At 36.1% G+C, this 23,780-nt stretch overlaps 1 protein-coding gene across 1 annotated transcript in view; it reads right to left on the bottom strand.

Annotated features, from left to right (window-relative positions):
• ADAM23 (ADAM metallopeptidase domain 23) overlaps positions 1-23,780 on the bottom strand; it is a 162,443-nt gene that overhangs the window by 34,938 nt on the left and 103,725 nt on the right. The window contains exons 7-16 of the mRNA XM_060151339.1: positions 22,635-22,707; positions 21,765-21,841; positions 20,011-20,076; positions 12,936-13,007; positions 10,649-10,812; positions 9,543-9,627; positions 8,692-8,782; positions 6,309-6,357; positions 3,901-4,000; positions 497-568 (exon numbers count right to left, since the gene is read on the bottom strand). Of these exons, the coding sequence (XP_060007322.1) occupies positions 497-568; positions 3,901-4,000; positions 6,309-6,357; positions 8,692-8,782; positions 9,543-9,627; positions 10,649-10,812; positions 12,936-13,007; positions 20,011-20,076; positions 21,765-21,841; positions 22,635-22,707 (849 nt within the window). The remainder of the gene's footprint in view (positions 1-496; positions 569-3,900; positions 4,001-6,308; positions 6,358-8,691; positions 8,783-9,542; positions 9,628-10,648; positions 10,813-12,935; positions 13,008-20,010; positions 20,077-21,764; positions 21,842-22,634; positions 22,708-23,780) is intronic.

Consider the following 23,780-nt stretch of genomic DNA (forward strand, 5'->3'; position numbering starts at 1 on the left):
TATATAATAGTAAGCAAATCTTTTAGGAAAGAATGAACCACTTTAAGCAATGATAGATTCCTTCCGGCTATACTTCTCAGCAAAGTACGATCTTCTAAGAAGGGGCTTCTCTACCAAAAAGTAAGCTTATTTTTTAGCAGGCACCCAACCCTAGGTTAGCTCTGTTGTATTCTTAATACTCAATCTAGTTTTACAAAGACAAAACTAATATACAACACAGAAAGAATTTTCATGAGTTAGTAAAACTTGTCTGAGATGAACATGAGCTATGAATTTTTAAGAGATACGAATTTGATTTAGAAGAATCCATTAGGTTTCTTCAGACAGAGCCAATGATTAATTCTAACGTGTCTGAGCTAGGATTAAGCATTGATGAGAGAGCTCAGAAATAAAGGCAGTAAGACCACAATGAATGATGGGGCAGACTTCCCACTAACGCTATTCTTCTGCACTCTGGGTAGATGTGCTGAAGGTAGAAAAGATCTCTTATACCTACCACATGGATTCCACAATCACACTCCTCCCCAGCTTCCACATATCCATTTCCACATTCTGTGGGCTCAAATAGCTGAAAGAGATTAGAAAGATAAAGGGAAACCATTTTAATTCATCACAGAAAATCAACACTCCAATCAGGCTACACACATGGCCTTGTAATCAGCCATCATGTGGTATTCTTCTGTGATCTGTTGTTATGGCATCTTACAAATGTGTCTGTGTGAGAATCACTGTTAATTTATTAATAACACTTCTAAAAAACATATTTTAAATGGGGTATTATCTCTTGGAGGATTCTCCGGTAGTGGGTTCCAGAGATGACCTTTACCATTAGAGCTACTTTTCAGAGAAATAAGCTGTCAGGAGGAATAGATCACTTTCGTATTTGCTAATGGAGCTAAAAATGCACGCTAATAAGACTCACAGATACCTAATTTGCTGACTTATAACCAGGCAGCTGAGAAGATATAAAAACTGTCAAGAAGATAAAAATGCTTCATTCACAGCTAAATCTGATATATGCCATCAAGTAAATGCAAATAAACTTAGGGGAAAAAACTGTTGCTGGAAATCCATGCCCATCATTCTCAGTGAAAAGAAATCTGCACTGGCTGAATCATATTAAGTAAATGTGCAGACCTATGCACAGATGTATAGAAATTTCTCAATCATTCCTGGAGCAATGGTAGAGTCAAATTTCTAGAATAATCCACCCTACTGGTGCTATGAACTTGCTTGCCAGATAAACTGTATTACAGACCAGTTGTTGAGGCAGCTGATTATTTATAAGAAACATTCCTATTTCCCATCACCTGGGGCAAGATTTTTCTGTGTATATCTACTATACTCAGGTGAAGATTAGAACAGGACATCCCAACCCAAATGCTCAGAGCCATATATATGAGAGACAGCAGCACACACCCAAGGAACAGCTGCCCTCCACTGAGTCCACCAAAGAAAGATCTGATCCTCCTTCCACTTCCAGGAAAGGAAAATTGTTATAAGGAGCAAGGAAGTTTTCCACAATACTTGGGTGGGACTTCCCCATGGGAAAAGCCAATGACTAAAATCAACAGTCCTCATCTCTGTGATATTTTGATCAAGAGGGAGGAGAAAATGGAAAAGGGAAAGGCAGACTGGAACATGAGTAGTGCTTTCTATCAGGACTCCCATGTAACCCACTGTTCGATTTCATTCTTAGGACTCTTCTTCCATCCTGAGACAGGTCACTATCACAAACCATATGGCAAACATGGCAGTTGAGAAGGTTCCCAGAGCACAGAAAAGATGCACTTAGATAATGTGAAAATAACACATAAAACCTGCAAACATACATCCACTGACTACAACACTTGGAAGAAAGTCAGTTCTTTCACACATACATATAAATTATTCCACTGTAATCCATAGCAGCTTTTAAAAAATTTTTCTATATATGTTGTTTAAAAAGAAAGAATTTCAGGGCTTCCCTGGTGGCGCAGTGGTTGAGAGTCCGCCTGCCGATGCAGGGGACACGGGTTCGTGCCCCGGTCTGGGAAGATCCCACATGCCGCGGAGCGGCTGGGCCTATGAGCCATGGCCGCTAAGCCTGCGCGCCTGTGCTCCGCAACGGGAGAGGCCACAACAGTGAGAGGCCCGCGTACCACAAAAAAAAAAAAAAAGAAAGAAAGAATTCCATATTTACTAATTTTTAAAATTGAAGATGTATGTGTATTTTTATTTAGTTTCCACATTATCCGAATAATTTGCTTTCTACTCACAGGCAATTTCAGAAATCTAATGATGGATCCTTATACACACACTAGAGATCTTAGTATTTTCAAACAACTCAGTGTTGTTTCCTCAGGCATGATGCTTATAATTAGCTGGTGAGCTGCAAGGCAGGTAAAATTAGCCATGTACCTTGCAATTCAGAAATGTCAACAGCTCACATTAATTCATTATTACTCACTGCACCCATTTTAAACACTCTGAAGCTTTCAGATTTCTGTTGCATTGAGATCGATGCCATGAAAAGCAGGGAGCTGAGTTTAATGATGCAAGATCACTTTAAAATTCCTGTTTCTTTTTCTGCAGCCTTACTGAGATTTTATACAGCTGTCAGGCATCAAAGTATCATCCCTAACTTAGCGGTATCACTTAATTATGGGGATAGGAATAAATTATTCTGACAGTTATCGACATCAGACACTGATTTTTTTAAAAAAGGCTAACATGATTTCACTGCTCTCTCAATTTGCAGAGTCATTAAACATTTTGTACAGCAATGGATTATATTTGACTTATGATGTAGTATCTTAAAAAGAAATATGAAATGTGCAATGTTAGAATGTCTATGCCATCTTCTAATTCTCATCAATCCTGTCCGTTTGCCTGTTAAGCAACTTCGTTTCTAAACATGTTATTGGTTGACAGTCCCATATCCAAAAGCTCTATAGCCTGTGAGTTTAAGAATTCTGGCTTTGCTGGATTTTAGAAAAGTATGATGCATTTACCCTGTTCTGTATAACAGCCCTGAGGGGTCTGGTGTACACCCTATAATCAAACACATTAACATTTGTGCAGTAACATTTGTGCAGTAAGACTTAAGAATACTTACACTATGAGGGATAAATAAAGATTTTCAGTTCAGGATAAGTTGTACCGTCCACTATGTTTTCTGCAAACTCATAAAATATACTTCCAATTTTCAGAATTTTTGAATTAAGGAATTGTTGATAAGAGAATATGACATTGTGTATATAAATTTTAATGAAATGCCAATTGACAATGTGGACCTTCCCAAGTAAAGATATATATATCTCTTCATATATATATACGTATATGCATATATATATACATATATGTATATATATATATGCCTGTATTTATGGGGTCCATAAATACTTTGGGTCATTTTTTGGCTGGCTGATATTAGTAATGCTTTCTATCTGGGAGAATGGACCACACATACCGCCCCCTGCCAAAAAAAAAAACAAAGTAAGAAAAGCCTAGAAATTAGTTATACCCCTAGAGAAAATGTCAAGGGGAAATAGAATTTTTGTCAGAGAAATGGGCTAAAGTAATGTATCTTAATCTAACCCACTATCTCTTAGCAGCAAATGAAGACACCAACAAGAACATTTCAAAGATATTTTAATTGAAGGACTGTCTGTTTGTTTTTTGGAGGGGAGGGCCAAGAGGAGGTATAGCTGGCACTGAAACACCAGAGTTTCAGAACAGTGAAACTACGGTCTTGTAATTCATTTAAACGAGACTTAATCTTTAACGTGATAAAGCCTTTTATAACTAAATATTAATCTGATTGGAAAGAAACCTGCTTTCCAAGCCAAGTATCTGATATTTGGCATAATTCCATTGTAAAAAGATTGGAGAAATAATTACACTTTCTAAATTACTAACCTTTGTTGGCCTGTTGAAAAGACAGGCTCCACCCCCTCTGTGTAAAAAGTCTCTATACTCCAATATGCTGCACTTTGAGAACTTTCTGGAATGGGATACCCTGAGGAAATAAAGAATCAATTATGTAAAAAATTTACCGAAAGCAGTCATCAGAGAAGAAAATTAAAACCCTTGAATTAGAATAAAATCATCACTCTGGATCCAGACGATGCTACACAAACTTTGACAAGGCACTTATGTTCCAACTACTAAGTAAGTATGTGTGGTAGAGTCTGTAAAAATAGAAATTCAAAGAAAATCACAGATTTGGGGGGCTAGGTTACAATCTCCTTAGCAGTCAAGCCCCTTTGTGCTCAGGCTTGAAAGAGTTTTTGAAAAGTCATCCCCAAACTTCATCTAGGCTGTATATTAAAATGTGGTTACTAGCACTGACATATATACACTACCAAATGTAAAACAGGTAGCTAGTGGGAAGCAGCCGCATAGCACAGGGAGATCAGCTCAGTGCTTTGTGACCACCTAGAGGGGTGGGATAGGGAGGGTGGGAGGGAGATGCAAGAGGGAGGAGATATGGGGACATAGGTATACATACAGCTGATTCACTTTGTTATACAGCAGAAACTAACACAACATTGTAAAGCAATTATACTCCAATAAAGATGTTTAAAAAAAATGTAGTCACTTTTATTCGCTCTGTCTCAGTAAAGATAAGCAGGGTTTTTTGGGGGGTTTTTTGCCTCTGTCCTGAATAAAAGGAACTTGGGAACCTACTAGATTTTACTTTGGAGAAGGAAGTTGTGAGGGTCAACTGATTAAGGATTATGTATTGCAGGCTTCAGCGACACAATTGAGGTAAACAAGGAAACCCTAAAGAGATGTGTTAGACTATATATGTTTTTATGTGTATATACACACAGTCAAAACAGAATTAGGGTAAGCGCCTTCTGAATTAGAATTAGGTAATAGCTCCTTATTCTCAAATTCAAATACTATTTGGTAATATTCATGATTTTGCAGGAATATAGTGAACCTCTTTGTGAGTTAATCAAATTACTATCACTGTGTCAGTACCTAGGGGAATATTATATGTATGGTCAAGGTTAAACTGAGTCATACACATTGATTCCTTGGACATATTTGTCATAGTACTTGATTTGAGAGTACTAGGTCACTTATTCTAGGATGTGATCCAATAGATTTATATTTCCTTATGTATGAGGGTAGTGTATGGAAGCAGGTAAAATCTACCATTGTTGACAGCGATCTCTTACAAGAACTATGTAGAAACATATACTTGAGAAAATACAAATTAAGCTTAAATAATTTTATTATATCCTATGGGTAGTCAGTCTAAAAATCTATTTAGAAACTGGAAGTTTAGAAGACAGAAGGCCTCTCCCGATAAAACCTGTATTATGAATGGTGTTACCGTCTGTAGGAAGCCTCAGGGGAGGGGGAGCATGAAAGCTAACGGTTTCAAGTTTAAATTACTTTTCTAGAAACATGTGTTCTAAAGTAGCAAGCATAAAGGCTGACTCTCTCCTCAAGCCTTCATGCTCACACACCTCTTGTTCCCTGGACTCCTGGTGCACAAATAAGGAAGGGACTCTGTAAAAGTAGGTCAGGGCTTCTGGCAACTGGGGATCACAGGGAGGGGGCAGGACCAGAAATGGTGATGTGTTGAGCAGATGTCTGGCATGGGCAAAGGAAGTGGGAGAGACACATGAATGAGGAAACCTCTTCTATCTATTAGGAGTGGGCTCTAGCTTAGGAGGCCTTGCGGCAGTGGCTCCCATGAGGCAGGGGTCCCTGGGAAAGAGGGCAATGTTTCTAGGCCTTGGTTCACAGATGCAACAGCAACCCTCTAGTTTCCAAATGATCTACAATAGGAGACAGGAGTTAGGTGAGCAACTATTCAAATGTCTAGCAGTAGAAGACCACCTAGACACGATAAATCTGTCTTAATTTGTTTAAAAAAGCTTTATTGATTATATAAGGAATGCAGTACCATTTTATTACAGTAAACATGTCTACTTACGAGTTCCTTAAAATATAAATTGTTGACTAAATTGGTTTTCACTGACAGTTTAGACAACCAGCTTTTATCCTAACTGTACTAAAAAATTAATGCATCCACTAAACTTAGAAGCATTTAATCATGTGCTTCCTTTAAGGGTTAATAGATGTAGAAGTGGTTACTTTATTTTACTTTTATTACCAACTTTGAATAAAAAATTAAAGTATAAAGTAAACTAGCCATTTCATTTTTTAAAGTATCAGACAATGAATTATTGAATTTATTCTAAGGCTTAGCCTAAAAGACCAGTACCTGAGAGACTGTGTATCTAATTATAGGTAACAATTTCAGTAAAAGGTATATAACAAATGCGTTTACAATGAAAATTTACCCCGTCTCCTCCATGATGCAGCCGCCCCAGGATTCTGTGCAGTCACATTCTAGTCCAATGAAACAATAAAAAGCAACAAAAGAAGAGGGAAACAACAAAAGTCACATCTTTAATTTGCATCACAGCTCTTGAAATAGTTCCTTATTACCAATTCCATGTCAGACAGGTACAGAATGTGAAGTCTCACCAAACAAAACCTATTTCCTTTAAATCAATATTTCTTTTCCCTTTCCAACACTATAGCTTGCTTCCTAAGACAACAGCTGCAAGAAATAAAATTGCGCCTCTCCATTTTTGTAACTCAGAGAATTCAATTAAGTTCCTAGTGCCAGTGTTTAATGAAAAGTACCTGGTCTAGAGACTGTAAAGCCTGAGTTTTAGTCCCAGTTCTGTGTGATGAGAGAGTTTCATAGGCAAGTGACTTAGCATTTCTTGGGTCTCAGTGTCTCCACCTCTAAAATGTGAATGCATCTCTCTGTCTCCCAGAGTGGTTCTGGGGCTCACATGAGATGGTAATCTGTGTGCTCTCTGGGAACTACAAAGCTCTACTGCACAAATGCAATGAGCCCTCACTGAAGTCCTGCTAATAGACCACACCAGACGTTAGAGGAGAGAATTCAATTTGCTGGAGTCAAAGCAAGAATCAGCCAGAGACTTGAAGAACACTAAGCGAAAAGGTTCAGCAAAAGAGAGAAATCTAAAATAGAAATGTAAAATCATCTAAATTAAATAACAACCATAAACTTAACATAGATACCACAGATGGACATATGGGTATTGTGACGGGCTGTCCTTTTCATTTATTTTTTCCTATTCTCTTTCCTATGATAGACAAAGATATTTTTAAAGAAAGACTTCCAAATGGATCTTTAACAATTCAAAGTACAGAACGAATCTACCTAAACAAACAATTCACAAAGGAATAAAGAATTTTAGGAAGGAATTATGCCCGGCATTACTAATGAAGCTTATTGCTCACCCTACTCCATCACCTGACTCAGCAAATATCTCTCAGCTGCCCCCAGCACTGGCCTCTTCCTGGCTCCAGGCTTTTCAAACAAGGACATAAACCTGGTTCTACTCCTTCCTGGTTTTCAGGTATTGATGCCAGCCAGTGAAACCTGAATCACTTCCTTTAATGTGTACTATGTGTTTCCCTGGGAAAGCAAATACTCTGAGCAAGAAATTAATAGATGAAAGTTTGTGGAGAATTGCTCAATGCCACCAGACTTAATGTACCCATAAAGTGATGACTTAATATGCCCTTAAAGGGAATCAAGACACCCTGGATATATATTTTGCTTCAAGTTTCCATAACACTATGTATTAATGACAATTATTTGATAGTAGTCAAAAAGTACAAAATATAGGATAATGTTAAGGTAGATTTTTGTCCTCTTCTTCTTTAGGGAGGCTGTGGTAGAGAGGGGGACCTTTATTCCTAGCATCTGATATTTTCACTGAGGGGAGTAGATTTCCACTTAATTCCTAGGTAACAGATTAGGAGTGAATACCTCAGGTTTTTCTTTCCACAGGATCTCGTTGTGTGTGCCCTAGGCACTTTTGCCTTCTGCCACAAAAGTGTGTTAGAAATCATATTTTGCTAGTGTATTGATATAAAGAGGAATCTAATCCAAGTTGGATTTTATACCGATTTTAAAGGAAGTTAAAAACGTTCAAGGGCCCCCTAAAATTATTGTGGGCCTTCAACACTTCGCCACTAGAATCTCAGCCCTGTCTTTCCATCTGCATCTCCTCTGGTCAAAGAGGAGAGTGACACCCAGCAGTCACCAGCTGTGTTTTCCTGCTGGATGGGATTTGTGGCTGCTTCTCTTGGCCTGCCTGCCCAGTAGAGGAGAGTTACCCTCTATCATCTGTCCCCATGTTTAAAAGTTCCAGGACGGGACTGCCCGTACAGGAAGCTTCTCCGATGTTTCTGATGGTACTAGGTGGGTAAGTTTAATTAGAGGTAAGTAGATGGGTACGTTTAATTAGAGTTTGAGCTCCTTTTAACTCTAGGCCTAAGCTATTTTCTGATCCAACTGTACTTGTGGTGGAGCTTCACTGACATCTTGTGGCTACACTCAACTGGTTAGAATCCAGAGGGCGAGTATTCACCACCACCCACCCCAACATCCTGCAGTGTCAGAAAGAGCGGATCACGCCCTGAGAAAGTATGATTTTATGGACTTTGAAAGGGACATTTCTCCAACCCACACAGATTAAGAATTACCTTAAATTGCTCATCTTATCATTGTTTAGAGGAAGGAATACACTACAGTTAAGGTATTATGACTTAGAAATGAAAAATATTTCTTTATTGACCGGACATGCATTATACAGACAGAATGGCACATGAAAGTAAGAAGGTCAATGTACATACTTGGCTTTCTGCTAGAAGGTTCCCATTGGATTCCAAGGTTTTGAGCCAGGCTCTGCGATAATACTTGTGCCACTGCCATTGGAAGACCATACTGTTTTTCAGAGTTGAAAGTGTGTGGGAAACATTTGAGAGAGGGCACAAAGCTAGTTATTATTTCTTAGTCATCACCACATTTCATCTCAGTCCCCTAAGCAGAGCCTCACAGCATCAAAAGACAGCTTATGCTCCTTATCACTTCTTCCTTGCAACTGGGCCCAAGAAGCAGAAATCCTCTCTTACTATGTGGCATCTCTCAGAACTTGATGTTCTCATATGGAAACATAAAATCATAAAAGGCTGTGCCCCATTTCAGTTCATACCAAACCAAGAATAAATTCAACTTACTACAAATCTGTCAAGAGAGGTCTCCACTGAATGATGGCTACTGGGATAACCTGGTATAATAGATTCAGGTATTGACCAAGGTTTAGATTTGGTTGGTTCGACTTTTGGGATGTGTTAAACCTAACATAGGCAGAAGAGCAAATAACTTTTTTAAAAAGTCATAAAAGAAGGATAAACAAGCTTATAAAAACGTATCTATAGAGGCCAAGAACTTTCTGGGCCAATCTTTGGCTTGCATCTGCCTGATAAATATGAAAAACTATCATTATGATATGACACAATTACCTCTTTTCTAAACCCAAAGACCACTTTGGGTTCTATTTACTAATAGGAACCACTCATACTATAGTCTCAATGTCATTATCATTCTAAAACAGGCCTGAAAAGGGAAGTAAGCTAGGCCATGGGGAAGAAAGAGACTAGATGCACAGATAAAGCTCTACTTTAGGAAAATTAGTAACATTTACCTCATTCACACCAACTCCCCTTGTGCGAGAACAGACACCTCCAAAGTAACTCAGGCTGCTTCTCTTATAGTGGAAGGTCACACGCCTTAGGAAAAATAAGTGCTATTAGGAAACCAATGTAGTGACCATTGTATTTCAACTCTCTGCAAATATGTCTATTGTCCTACACTGAATACCCCAAACTAACCCTCCTTTAGAAAATCAAAAACTGTATTTTAAATACCTTTAAATGTATGTTATCATAAATACCTTTAGATTAATGTTATGTTAAATAATCTCAGTTGAGCAAACATCAATTGATCACCTAACTAACCTAATCATGTACTGGCTTAGGAACTGAGGACACAAAGATAAACAGACCACAGCCCTTGACTTTTTTCTAGTAGAGACTATATAGTAGTTATACAAAATATTCATGATTGTAAATTGGTGATTAAACACTGAGAGAAAAGCAAAGAGTAACAGGTGAGAAGAAAGGAAGGAGGACTTTGGTTGGTTTGATCCCAGGACAGAACCTTAGAGGACTGTCTGAAAACAGCTTAGCCACCAGGGGGGGAAGGGAGCAATTTATGATATCAAAAGTGAGCAAAGCACCCCTTTTCCTTAGAGATGAAACGTCAATTTCAGTCAATAGTTCATTTTCACTTTGCTGTACACCTGAAACTAACACAACATTGTAAACCAACTATACCCCAATAAAAATTTTTTAAAAAAAGATCTAGCAAATGATTTGTTGGTGAAAGTGATGTGTGCAGGCTTTCAGGAAATCTGCTTTAAAGGAGCTAACTCAGCTGGAAGGAGGGCCCTTTCGCAATCCTCCCTCCCTGGCATGCCTGCTGCCTGTGGTGAAGGCTGGAGTGTCAGCAGCTGTCTTGAATCATGAGTTGACCCTGAGGATGGAAGGTCTGAAGGTACAGATGTGCTCTGAAAGTAAATCTCATGACTGTGGAACCGCCATTCCAGCACTGGGCAGCCTACTTCTGTGCTTCTTATGTAACAGAGGAATCAACCTCAAATTTGTTCAGGATTGATTTACTGATATATAACCTAACTGATACAATAAAGGGATAAAGATCAACGTCAAGCCAAGGGCTGGGGATACGTACGAGATGAGATGCACAGCGTCAGCATGCTGCCTGATACGCTGCCGGTATTTGGAGAATTCGTGGAGCATCTGCACGGGGTTGGTGGTGATGTCAATATGATCCTTCTCAGTCCAGGTCTCTACAGCCACCAGGACAACCCTGGTATTAAGCTGCTCCTTGTAAATCTGAGGGTATACAACAGGACAGGTGCAGGAGGAAAACACTGGGTCAAACATGCACAATCAGTGTTTCAGAGTCAGCGGAAGGACAGGAAGGGGAGGTGAGAGGAGAACACGACGTCAGAATCAGCTCATCAGAGAGAATCTTCTTTCCTTTCTCTTTTCCAAGAGCAAAAAGAAAGAACAATCATACAACTCAGCCTCTCCTACAAAGTTACTTCAATCCCAAATCAGCATCTTTAGCAGCCAGGCATCTCACTGGGGGATCTATACTAGGAGTATCACGATTTTAAAGTCTGGACGTAAGTTCAAAACAGGGTTTAGTAAAATCAGCCTTCCAAACCTCATAGGAGATAACAGGTTGGCGCCTGATATACTGGTTCTGAGTAAGTGTGATATGACCAGTTACTCCTGCAGGATTGGAACAGATCACTAAATCCTTGGACAAGCACTAACACCACGGCTGGCTTTTGCCCTTGGAAGCCTTGTTGTATGAAAAGTAAAATAACAGTGGAAGAGAATCACGATCTGAGGCCAAAGGAGGGAAAAGCAGACTTACATGACCTATGTCACCCTCACCACAGGGTGACATCACTCACAATATTTAAATTGTAATTTTCTGCTCTCTTTTTCTGCTTTTGGCCCAGTAGCTAAATAATTCACACATGTAAGCAATTTTGATGAATGTTGTCATTTTGTCCTATTTTCAAGCTAATTAAGAAAAGAATGGATGATCTTAGAACACACTGAGGAAAGGAAAGATTTATCATGCCTAAATTACCGTGAAGCTATAATGATTTTACAACAGGGAGTGAGTTAAGTGTAATGTCTTTAAAAAACAAATTAGTTGGTCAGCTTCAGAACCTTGTATGGTAAATCAAAATAAAAAAGACACTTTGCAAGATGTGATTCTGTTCAATCATGGTGAAATGACAAACACAGAGATTCTACCAAGTAAACAGCTGGGGCAGAGGGAAAGGTGTGTTTAATATTCTCTTTTTCATATCCATTTATAGTTTTCCTCTGAGAAGACTGACAAGGGCTGAAATTGAAGAAAATTAATAAAGCAGGTGATAACTGGCTTTCAGAATTTCAACCCTAACGCTACATGCTACTCTATTACCCTGCACCCATTTTATACTGCTCAGCTGTGCCTACCACGTATTATATGTTATGAGTGTTTACATGATTGGAGACTTTTGGACTGTTTAAAAGGCAAAAAAGAAGGCAGTTCTTTAGAGAAAATAAGTATCATTTAGATATTAAGCAATTTATAAAGGTTTTTTTTCCCAGTTAAGAGGGAACATACAATAAATATCAGATAAACATACATTTAGCTGAGCAAAACAGCACTTTACATTAGAATACACAAAATACTATGCTATATTTATGACTGGTCAAATTGAATTATTTATTGGACCGTAATGAATAATATTCACATTTACGGATTTCCTATCTAAAGGAAAAAGGAAGAAAATCTTAACCATCATTCTCTGTAACTGACAGAAGGAGAGGAGGAAAAAAACTCAATAAGAAAGATCTATAGAAGTCTTTTTAAGAAGATATACATTTTACTGTTTTAAATTAGCTTTATTTTGGGACTGCACTTAATTCTGTCATCTAAAAATAAAGTCTGAAGCATTCTTATAGGGACACGAAGAAAGTAAATTTGGGTTCTTTTAAAAAAAATTTTTTTTGTGTTGCCTATATCCTCCAAACATAATCCACCTCAATCTATTCGTTCTTCTACCTTATATTTAAGAAGATAAGCTCAACTGATTATTATTAATGAAATCTCATTTGCCAAGTTTAATTTACACTCTTTTTGGTAGCTAATTTTCTCCAGTATTTTTGTCCTAACTAAACTCTTGTGACAATAATATCTAGACATCACTTAGAAGCAATATCAATGCATCTTTGGGATCCCAGGAATAACTCAACAGTCCCCTGAAACTCTGATAACACTGCCCTTTATGAAGCAGACCACTCTATAATTTCTTATTAGCCAGATGAGATAAGGATAGCATTTTTACTTCTGTCTCAGAAAGAACTAAAGCAGCAAGTAAGCAAATAGAGATATAAACCATTCCACTTTGGAAAAAGAGGTTCAAGAAAACCAGGATACTTACAGAATCCACAAGGTTGACCACAGACTTCGCAAAGTTGTTTGTATGCGCATGAGAAGAGCGACACTTCTTATACTGGGAGGGGGAAAGATATACCAGTCACTGTCAAACCATAATTTAATGATAAATTTCAAAATTCTGTCAAAACAGAAATCTGACAGCAATAGTAGAAATAGGGATTAAAAATACAGAATTTAGTTTGTGCTCTGTTTGGATATAGTGATGTTCTTATTTATTTCTCTGTTAGGCAGGAAAACTATAGCTGTCTGAAATACCCATGATGTTCCAGGTAATGGAGACGGCCTAGTGATTCTGAGTGAGAAACTTTACACTTGAGAAGTAAGCTGTTAATTCAGTCTCAATGTCTAACAAATGCAATCCTTTTTTTTTATTATTTGTTTGTTTCACGGAAATGAACTTTACCAGTTTATAAAGAGCTTAGATCAAGAAATTTAATCCCAACTGGACACCCTCCTCACTTGAATTCAAGCGCATACAAAGATCAAGAAAATTTCTTAGGCAACACTTCAGATTCAGTCCATGATGTGGAACGCGTCTGTCGTACATTTTAGTATATTCTTTCAGAAGAATGCCTTCTCCAGATGAAGCCTTTTGCTTTTGACGGCTCAGAAGTCAAAACAAAGAAGAGACAAAAAGTAAAACTGAAGTGTGCCGATAGTGTATAGTTGCTTACGGTTACTTATGATCACTTAGGAAAATAAAGTAAATTAATAGAATAATTACATAACATCTGAAGGGCTACAGTTTTAGCAAGGAGTACTGCAATTAATATGGCTTTGAGAGGACATTTAAAAACTAAAGTTTACCACAGGGGGATAATGCCCTCTGCTGAGGAAAAAGAAAAACATCCTCAAAACTACTGAATCAGGTTTGCACCATGTCTTTAAAACTTGACTTCATTTATAATTATAAAAATAATGCATCTTCATAAAGATTAAAACTACTTCCACGTTAGAATATCATGATATTCTTTTCTTCTCCTTTGCCCATTTTCACATTATAAATTTGTCAGACCCCCTTCATTTCATTCTCTCTTTAACCCTGTTACTCTGTTTTTTAAATGAAGAATATGTCTTAATGTTTATAGACCTGATGTATATTTTTTAATAATGCTGAGCCTACTGACAACCTATGATAAATGTGCAGTAACTTAGTATTGTGTTATTAGTAGCATTCATTAATTTATGACTATTTATAATATTTGCAATGGTGTGAATGTTTGTGTGCCCCCAAAATTCATACTGAAATCCCAACCCTCAAAATGATGGTATTAGGACGTGGGACCTTTGAGCGGTACTTAGGTTATGAGGGTGGAGCCATCATGAATGGGATTAGTGCCTTATAAAAGAGGTTCCAGAGAGATCCCTAGTCCCTTCCACCATGTGAGGACACAGTGAGACCTTTTAACAGCTTTTTTTAAACGTAGCATAAAGAAGTTGTTGTAAAGAGCTCAGCATTTTAAGTTGCCTAGCAAACTCCACAAGCTGAAAAACTTCAAAGCTATCCTTTAAAATAGTGGGTTGGCCAAAAAGTTCGTTCGGGTCTTTCTGTAACATCTTACTTTTTGGCCAACACAGTAAACGCAAAAGTCTCAACATTAAGTCTCTTTGGGGTGATGAAATGTTTTGAAACTAGACAGAGGTAATGATTGCACCACATAGTGAAGGTACTAAATGTCACTGAATTGTACACTTTAAAAAAAAAAAAAAGTCCTGACATGAAGAAGCACTTATCACAAAAAGAAAGGGAAGATATTAGCTGACACCTATTCTAATGCAGTGGTGTTACATATCTATTCAAATGAATTTTATTTTGCTTCTGAACATTTATTTGTCCTTTTGGGATATGTCTTTTTGTAGTATAAGGGTCATGGAAAACATGACATGTAAGTTAAAAACAATGAGGACTTTAAAAGTCTATTAAAATGTGATGTTTTCCATTTATTTCATATTTATAACTTCCAATTCTCTGATTTTCTTTACTTTGGGCCACGTGGCTTGCAGGATTTTTTAGTTCCCTGACCAGGGATCGAACCCGTGCCCACTGCAGTGGAAGCGCAGAGTCCTAACCACTGGACCGCCAGAGAATTCCCTCTGGTTTTCTTTTTAGACAGATCACTCTGCCTGCTGTGAGGTGAGTGAATTAGAAAGGGTCAAGAATGCATGCAGACAGACCTGTTGGGAAACTGCTGCAAGAGTCCAGGTTAAAAAATAATGAAGGCTGGACATCATTATAGGATGTTGGAAGGTAAGGAAAGAGACGAAAAAAACATGACTCCTAGGTTTTGAACTTGAATAGCTGGGGGTGGGGGAGGTGCCATTTAAAATAATGAGAAAGACTGGGGGAGGGCACTTTAGAACTAGGGAACCAAGAGTTCTGATTTAGAAATGTTAAATGTGGGATGCCTATTCAATACTGAAGTAAAGATGTCAAGTAGGCAGTTGAATATAGAACTATGGAACACAGAAGGCTAGAGTATAAAGTTGAGAGTGATGAATTTAAGTCATGATATACTTTAAAGACTTAAGACTGGAAGTGATCACTTGAGGAAGAGTTATAGGAAGAAAAGAGAGCCCCAAATCAAACTATGGGGCACTCCCGTAACTCTAGAGGCCAGACATAAAAGACTAAGAAGAAATGGCCAGTGAGGTGAGAAAACTATTGTGTCATAGAAGCTAAAAGATTAAGAAAATGTTTCAAACAGGAAAGAGTAATCAGCTGTGTCCCATGCTACTGAGAAGGCAAGTACGATAAGGACAAAGAATAACCACTAGATTTATTCACTTGAAATCCCATATAATTGAGTACCTAGGATTTACTAGGGTCTGTCATTAGTGTTTCTCCTACAACAAATATTTGCTCCTCACAACTCAGTGAGGTAGGTTTTACTATCCCCATTTTTATAAATGTGGAAAGTGAGGCTCAGAGAGGACAAATAACTTATCCAAGATCACAAAGCTGAAATTCAACGCTTACCCTGGGTTGACACAGGAGATAAACTTGTTCAGTTAACAAGTCATATAAAATAGTTTATGTATGCTCCTAGTAAATCATGATTATTGATGAGAAATCATAATATGTTGGGTTCCTATAAAATATAGTGGCTTTCAAATAAGGAAAACCAAATGAGGTTTAAATTAAAAAATATATGAGCTATCCTTTCATATTTGCACCTATATACATAAGGATATAGCAACAATGTAAGAAAAACATTTGTTTTTCATGCACTTTAAAATATTTCAACTAATTTTCTAATAGAATAAGGTTTTTAATATTTATATTGAGGCGAAATGGCTCAAAGAAATGTTTGGCAGACCGCTATAAGGCTTTAATTTAATTGGCTCACAAATTGGACTCTGCCAGCCTGCTACTAAAATGCTTTATACAAAATTGAGGGATTTTTCTTTTCTAATTGAAAGCTACTGATAATATATGATGCTTGTTCAAAATAAGATATCTGCATTTTTTCAGAAAGGTTACTCTGAATGAAAGATGTAAGTGTGAATGTAAACGTAGGCAAAATGTTTCTACTTTCTTCATGAATGAGAATTAATTTTACAAAGAAAAACATGAAATCTCCATTTATGATAGAATTTATTTCCACATTTTCCGATCACTGAAAGTAATTTACATTTAAAGTGCCAAATTTGCTTTTCCTATCTGAATAAACACAATCCTTAAGGTATTTGCTTTTTGAAAAAAATTAAAATTAGAGCTTGACTTTCCACCTGAGGGTGATAGTTATCAAAATAAGTGTGCTGCCTCATCTAGCACAAAGATTATAAAATGAGTACTGTCAGTGGGATGACATTTTAAAATCCAATAGCAAATCTCCAGTTATTAAAGAATAGATGTCAATTATTCTAGTTTAGTTTTACTTTCAACACATGAATTTAAGTACTCTGATCCATCCCTTCTTTGAAGCATTCAAATTCAGAAACAATCTTCATCTCATATAAAGCACACCTTTAAAAATGAACTTTTCTCAACTCTCAAAAGAAAAAAAAATTCTTATAAAATGACACACTTATTTGGGACTATTATGGACTAGAGTATAACCTGGTCTTAAAGGAAAAGGAATCTATTTAGTTCTATTGCATCGATGCAATAGGTATTAAAATAGTAGAAATCTAACAAGGACTTACTGTATAGCACAGGGAACTATATTTAATACCTTGTAATAACCTATAATGGAAAAGAATCTGTGTAACTGTATCAATTTGCTGTACACCTGAAATACTGTAAATCAACTACACTTCAATTAAAAAAAAACAATAGAAGTCTTCTTAGGTAATTTCCTTCTACTTTAGGCATTATTATCACTCAATAATAAAGGCTTTCATTTTTTTTTCATTTCCTAACATGTATTCCCTCCAGATTTATCAGTACAAATTACAGGGTTTTTTTCTGGTTTCAAAGATAAATGTATACATTCCTAGTTCTCACTCATTTTAATAATAATAATAAAACAAATTACCAAAATTTACCATTAAAAGATCTGGTAGCCTAAATAATGTAACTTTATCACAGACTATACGGTATAATGTTAGAAATTTTCTATTTACAAAAACAATATTTTAAAGGAGGGCATTATTTTACTATTCATAAGATAAAGACAAGATTATTTAAATGCTTCCCATTTTAAAAGATTTAGAAATAAATTCAAAATATATATAATGTTGAAAAAATTATCGTTTCCTATTTGTATAGTTACTGAAATTTGCTCTCTGATTAATGGTTTCATGTATTTTCCTAATAGAGATTTGGTAGAACAAGAGATTTGGAATTACAAGTCATGGGTTGGAGAATTCTTCTAACAATTACCAGCTGTATGTGAATGCACTTTGTGAATTTAAAGGCACTGTATATATCTTAATTATTTTCACTACTTTAAAAGTATATATTGGATGTTGGAAAAAGTTTAACCTTCTAAAGCCATAATTTCACAACATGCCACAATGTTAAGGATTGAGAAGTAGCTGGACAAAATCTCAATGTCCCAATCACCAAAAATAATTCAGATGAAAAAGTTATCTTGGGGTTTCGAGGAAATTAATGTCCATCAGAAACTCATAGTTTAGCCTTCATTATCTAAAACGGCTACCTATCCATTTGGTTTTCCTTCCTATCAGGGAAGATCTGCCCTAAATTGTATGTAATTCTTTTTTTTTTTAATTGTATGTAATTCCAATAATTCTGGTTCTTACTGACATATCTCAAGCAATGTACTTAAAAGCTACTGGTACAGAAAATAAATCTGCATACCATACTAAGAGGTATGCTATTGCATAACTTCATGTTCAGCATAATTGAGCCAGTGCTTGGTAATTAAGAGAAAACACCTGCTAAAGTAGAGACAAAAGTTTAAATATAAATTAAATCATCATTTTAAAAAATGTATGGTTTCAAGGTCTTTTCTATTGATTAGAATTTCACTTTTTCATTTTTGTATGAAACACAAACTTATTCTATAGTCTACTAATCTAATTTTGATTTCCTTAAAGAAAAACAAGAACTTCAAGATATTTGCAAAGCAATCAGAATTTTTGCTGCAATCTTTCACAAGTTTTTCACCTATACCTGACTCTTGGGTATGTCTTAAGAGTCTCACCTTTATAAAGTCTCTCCAGAAATGTAACTTAGTCTTCATAAAGCAAATTATTCTTTGTCTTAGTTTATACAATTTAAAAAATTAAATTATGTAATTACAACAAAAATTACAAGTGGCCTAAACAGTTTGGAAAGTGGGGCAGTGGGTTGCTGGAGCCAGCTCCCACCAGTTCAGGATTCAACTGGATGCATCTTTTCCCAGGTCCTCATTTAACGACCTCACTTTGGTAGCTTGAAATCAGCCATGGTGGGAGTATTTACACCATGGATATAAACAAACATTATAAATCAAGGGTTTTTTTTCAGAGAGCCAGGTATTAAACATTTACCAGCACAGCACAAGTACTGAGTATACAGCTGTCCCTCAGTATCCCAGGGGGATTGGTTTCAGGAGCCCCAAAGATGCCAAAATCCACTGACGCTCAAGAGCCTTATATAATCTGGTGCAGTACATTACAATGGATTCAGTCGGCCATCTGCCTCTGTGGATACAACTATATTAGCAAATAGCGTACTGACCAAGACCCTTCAGAATGCTCTAGGCTTCAACCAAGATATTTTTTTTAAGTCTATTATTTTTTAATTAATTTTTATTGGAGTATGATTGCTTTAGAATGTTGTGTTCGCCTCCACTGCACAACAAAATGTATCAGCCATACACATACAGATAGCCCCTCCCTTTTGGACTCCCCTTCGATTTAGGTTACCACAGTGCTCTAGGTGAGTTCCCTGTGCTATACAGCATGTTCCCTTCAGTTGTCCATTTTATACATGGTATCAATAATGTATATGTGTCAATCCCAGTCTCCCAATTCCTCCCACCCCACCCCTTTCCCCCTTGGTATCCATACATTTGTTCTCTACGTCTGTGTCTCTATTTCTGCTTTGTAACTAAGATCATCTATACCATTTTTCTAGATTCCACATATATGCGTTATTATACGATATTTGCTTTTCTCTTTCTGACTTACTTCACTCTTCATGACACTCTCTAGGTCCATCCACATCTCTACAAATGACCCAATTTCATTCCTTTTTATGGCTGATTAATATTCCATTGTATATATGTACCACATCTTCTTTATCCATTCCTCTATCAATGGACATTTAGGTTGCTTCCATGTCCTGGCTATTGTAAATAGTGCTGCTATGAACATTGGGGTGCAGTGTTTTTTTGAATTATGGTTTCTCTGGGTATATGCTCAATAGTGGGATTGCTGGGTGATATGGTATCAACCAAGATATTTTATAAGGGAAATGGTTAAGCAGAGTATGGTTAAGAAAGTTCCTACTTTATCTTCAAGAAGGGCCAATGGAGGACAATAATTGTTTTCATATGTCTTTTAAGCACTGAATCACATTTTATTTTGACCAAAGTTAACAAAAGATTATTATTCTTTCTTAAGTAAGCTGTCAGATCTAAAATTCATTGATTCTATATTCTTACCGTTTTGTGATCATTAACAATCATAAGTTCCAAATATTTCATTTCTTCAAACACACCACGAGATGGCTGTGGAAAATAAAAATGTGTGGTCAGAATGGTGGTTGATAGAAAATATCTCTGATGCTGACTGTTAAGTGGTAGACTGACTTTGAATTTCAGAAGAACTCTTTGCTGCTCATTTTATGAACATCCTCAAAGAAACTTGGTCAGGGAAATGAAAAAAATAGTGACTGTAAAGTGTGGGTAAACATACAAGTATTCAGAAAAGAACTGTATTTAATTATCATTAAAGTATTCATCCAGATAGAGAGAGCTCATGTTGTTTTTATTTGATTTTTATATGTAAAAATATTCTAGAGAAAAATTTTCAGTGTAATTCTGTTAAAATAAATAAATCTCAATTTCTTTGGCATTAGGATACGATAAAAATATTCACATCTACTCAAAACTTCAAAGAAGAACTGCACAAAACTTTAATTAGAATAGCACAGTACATCTGGAACAGGTACCAATGTAATCATATAGAAACCTTAATTCAGTGGAGTGAAGTTCTCATAATAATGTACTAATTCTTAACCACACAACTTCTCAAAGGAACAAATGTTGACAGTTACAATATTCTGAATTCTTCTAAATTTTGATTACTACTAGATAATCCTTTAAGAGCAAGGGCTAAGGATTTTAGCTGTCGTTTGGACTTTTATTTCTTTTTCATAGTTGGAAGAGTACATGAGCATTGATCAGTTGTATTTGATAGGGGCGGGCTGTAGTGAAACATCAATAGCCTATATAAAACTTATTACCAACTGCATCTTCAAGAGTAAGCAAAAAGAGATCTCTAAGTCAAAAAAAGTTGTTTCCATAATCACCATAATACAGAGACAGGCTCATAAAAGAGGATGATTTGACCTACAACCAAGTTTTTGATGGCTGGTGGTCTAATTTTTTCACAAAAGTACATTCAGCAAAACATTATCTAAAGTGTGCAATTTTCAGAATAATTACTCATTAAGTTATCTAGCAAATTACCATGTAATCTATATGCCATGGAATTAATTTTCGGTTACATAGCATTCACCATGTAATTACTAAACAGTCCCCATCATTACAGCTTTCTAATCTATTATGAAATAGACTAGGAAGATAATTTCAGTTACAAAGCCCCTATACATTTATCAATACATGGGAGCTCTATGACAGTTGTTGATTATATAATTACTTGATTCTTATTTAGTAACTATCATGATACTAATGGTCAAAGAGATCTATTCTGTTCAGAAAAACACATCCAGCTTCAAAGTGTGGTATAACTGTTTTTAATTTGAAAAGAAATACAAATAAGCATGATTAGTCAACATTTCAAAACTTAACTCTTCCCCTACTTTTTTGTTAGTAGATTATTTTATATGATAAGTCATACCAGAAAAAAATAAACAAATAAAAAGCCTGCTCTACTTTCAACAGAAAAAATGCACTGCAATTTTCATAAGAAAAATGCTTTGAAAACAATACATTCTTCAGATGCCTTCAGGGTTCATAGAACATCAAAATCAGTTTGTATCACTTACAGGGAAAGCTGAATAAAAAGCACCATGCCCATAAGACTCAAGTCATAGGGTATTTTTGTTTTGGGTTTTGTTTGTAAGAGGAAATTGCCCAAATCTAAACCGTTTTAGCTACACTTAGCCACAGTGTGATGACAGGCACACAATTTGAGTGAAAGAGCCCGGCCTACGACTCAACGCCACACTCACATTCACTGCTCTCTTCCTTCTCCTTTTCAACCACTGTAATTCAGATAGGAAGGGCCACTGGTCACTGCTTTCCATACCTGTGCAAAAGAAAAAAAATACCCAAATTTATGTTTGACTGCATTTCAATGGGAGAATGTTTTAAAAATATATGAAGGAAAAGTAGCACTGATAGCATTTGTCATCTCAAAATCAAAATAAACTAAGGTGAACAAAGCACGCCAATCATTAAATATTTCACATGTTTAGTCGCAAATATTAATATAATTCAAAGGTATAATTTTCTTCCGAACCTCATGAAAAACTTTACGAGCTATTCAAGACTCCTTGGAGTATGCGTATTTCATCTACAACCACCTGACCCTGGATATCTGAACATTTAGAAGAATTCTACTATGCTTAATTCAGTTTAGAATTAAAAATAATGTCTGGCATAAATTACTAAAGATTTTGGGTATTAATATACAGAAGTAGCCTCACATACTCCAATAATCCAGAAGGAGCTTTCGCCACATCAGCATGCTTGAGATGCCACAGGACAAGAGCATAAGACACTCCAAGCTGGTTAAAGAGCAGCAAACTTCCAGGAAAATCTAAGGATGGACCTCCCTGTAAATCACTCTGTTAAATCTGGCCACACTCTCCAGTTCCTAACACAGCTTTACTTCTGGGCTTCATATTTCAGTCTTTCCATCAGAAATGACTCTCCATGCTTCATTACATTAAAGCCACAGTTCGCTCCACTGCCCACCCACACTGCTCACTCCAGATCTCAAACCTACTCCATTTCCCAACAAGCCTGCATGTGCCACTGAGCTCCAAGTCAAGGCTCCTAGTACATAAAATAGAGTGGCTTCTTTAATTAAAACTTACTGAGATTCTTCATTTGCTTAGAATATTGTCCTGCCAAGGTTTTCTCAATTATGTGTGGTCGACCTGTGCTTTTCTGAAACAAAAACAATTGTAGTCAATTAAAAAGCAAGATGTGATCACACCTCTACGGAACAGTGTTAGCACTTTCTATAATATCTTTCCTAAAATGGAAACACTTTCCTAAAATGGAAACACTTATAATATCTTTCCTAAAATGGAAACACTTATATGCTGATGTGTTAGTTATCAAAAATGAAAAGTAGATGGTTTATTGAAACTTGAATTTTAAATAAAACAGAGCATCATCCAGTTGCCCCAGTTTAGATAAAAGCATAGTTTCATTAGCTACGCTTAAACTTTGGCTTTCTTCAAAGCCATGAATAGGAAATTCACAAGAAAAAAATACAAATGGGCAATGAATATATTTTTTAAAAGGTAAATACTACTTGAACACTCCTTCAAAATGCAAATAAAAAGATATACCAATTACTGACATCAAGTTGGCAAAGGTTTAAAAATTATGATAACTCTAGTCAATTATAGTTGCAAGGCAAAACACTTTCACGCTACTGGTAGGAGTAAATTGGTAGCATAGTTCAGAGAGAAATTTAGCAATTCTATCAACAATCTTGAAAATATTCATATCCTCTGCCCTAAATACTATACTTTTAGAAAAGTCTTATTTCCATCACTACTATTAGCTTCCATTACTGAGTGCATAGTGTGTCAGCCAATTTAATCCTCACGAGAACTCCATACAGTGCATATTTTATCCCCATTTTACAAATTAAAATATTGAGGCTCAGAGAGATACATTGTTGAGTTAAAATTATATTACAAAATAATGATCTAATTTATTTTTGAAAATATGGGAACATAACATTGAAAAACTGGAAGAATGTACACTGAAAGGTGAGGAGAAGTTATCTCTGGGGGATGGGATAATGGATAATTACTATTTGGTTAAGTATTTGCTTAATTTGCTTTTCCAAATTCCTTACAGTGTTTTATAATCAGAAAAGTTATTTTAAAAAGTGTTCTTAATAGATTACATAAAAGACTTACAATAATGAAAAGTTTTGCTCTTTATTTATCACTTGAGAAATAACATGAATTCTTACTATAAATACTTGATCCATATTACTG

Source organism: Lagenorhynchus albirostris, chromosome 6, assembly GCF_949774975.1.
Source record: "Lagenorhynchus albirostris chromosome 6, mLagAlb1.1, whole genome shotgun sequence".
NCBI lineage: Eukaryota > Metazoa > Chordata > Mammalia > Artiodactyla > Delphinidae > Lagenorhynchus > Lagenorhynchus albirostris.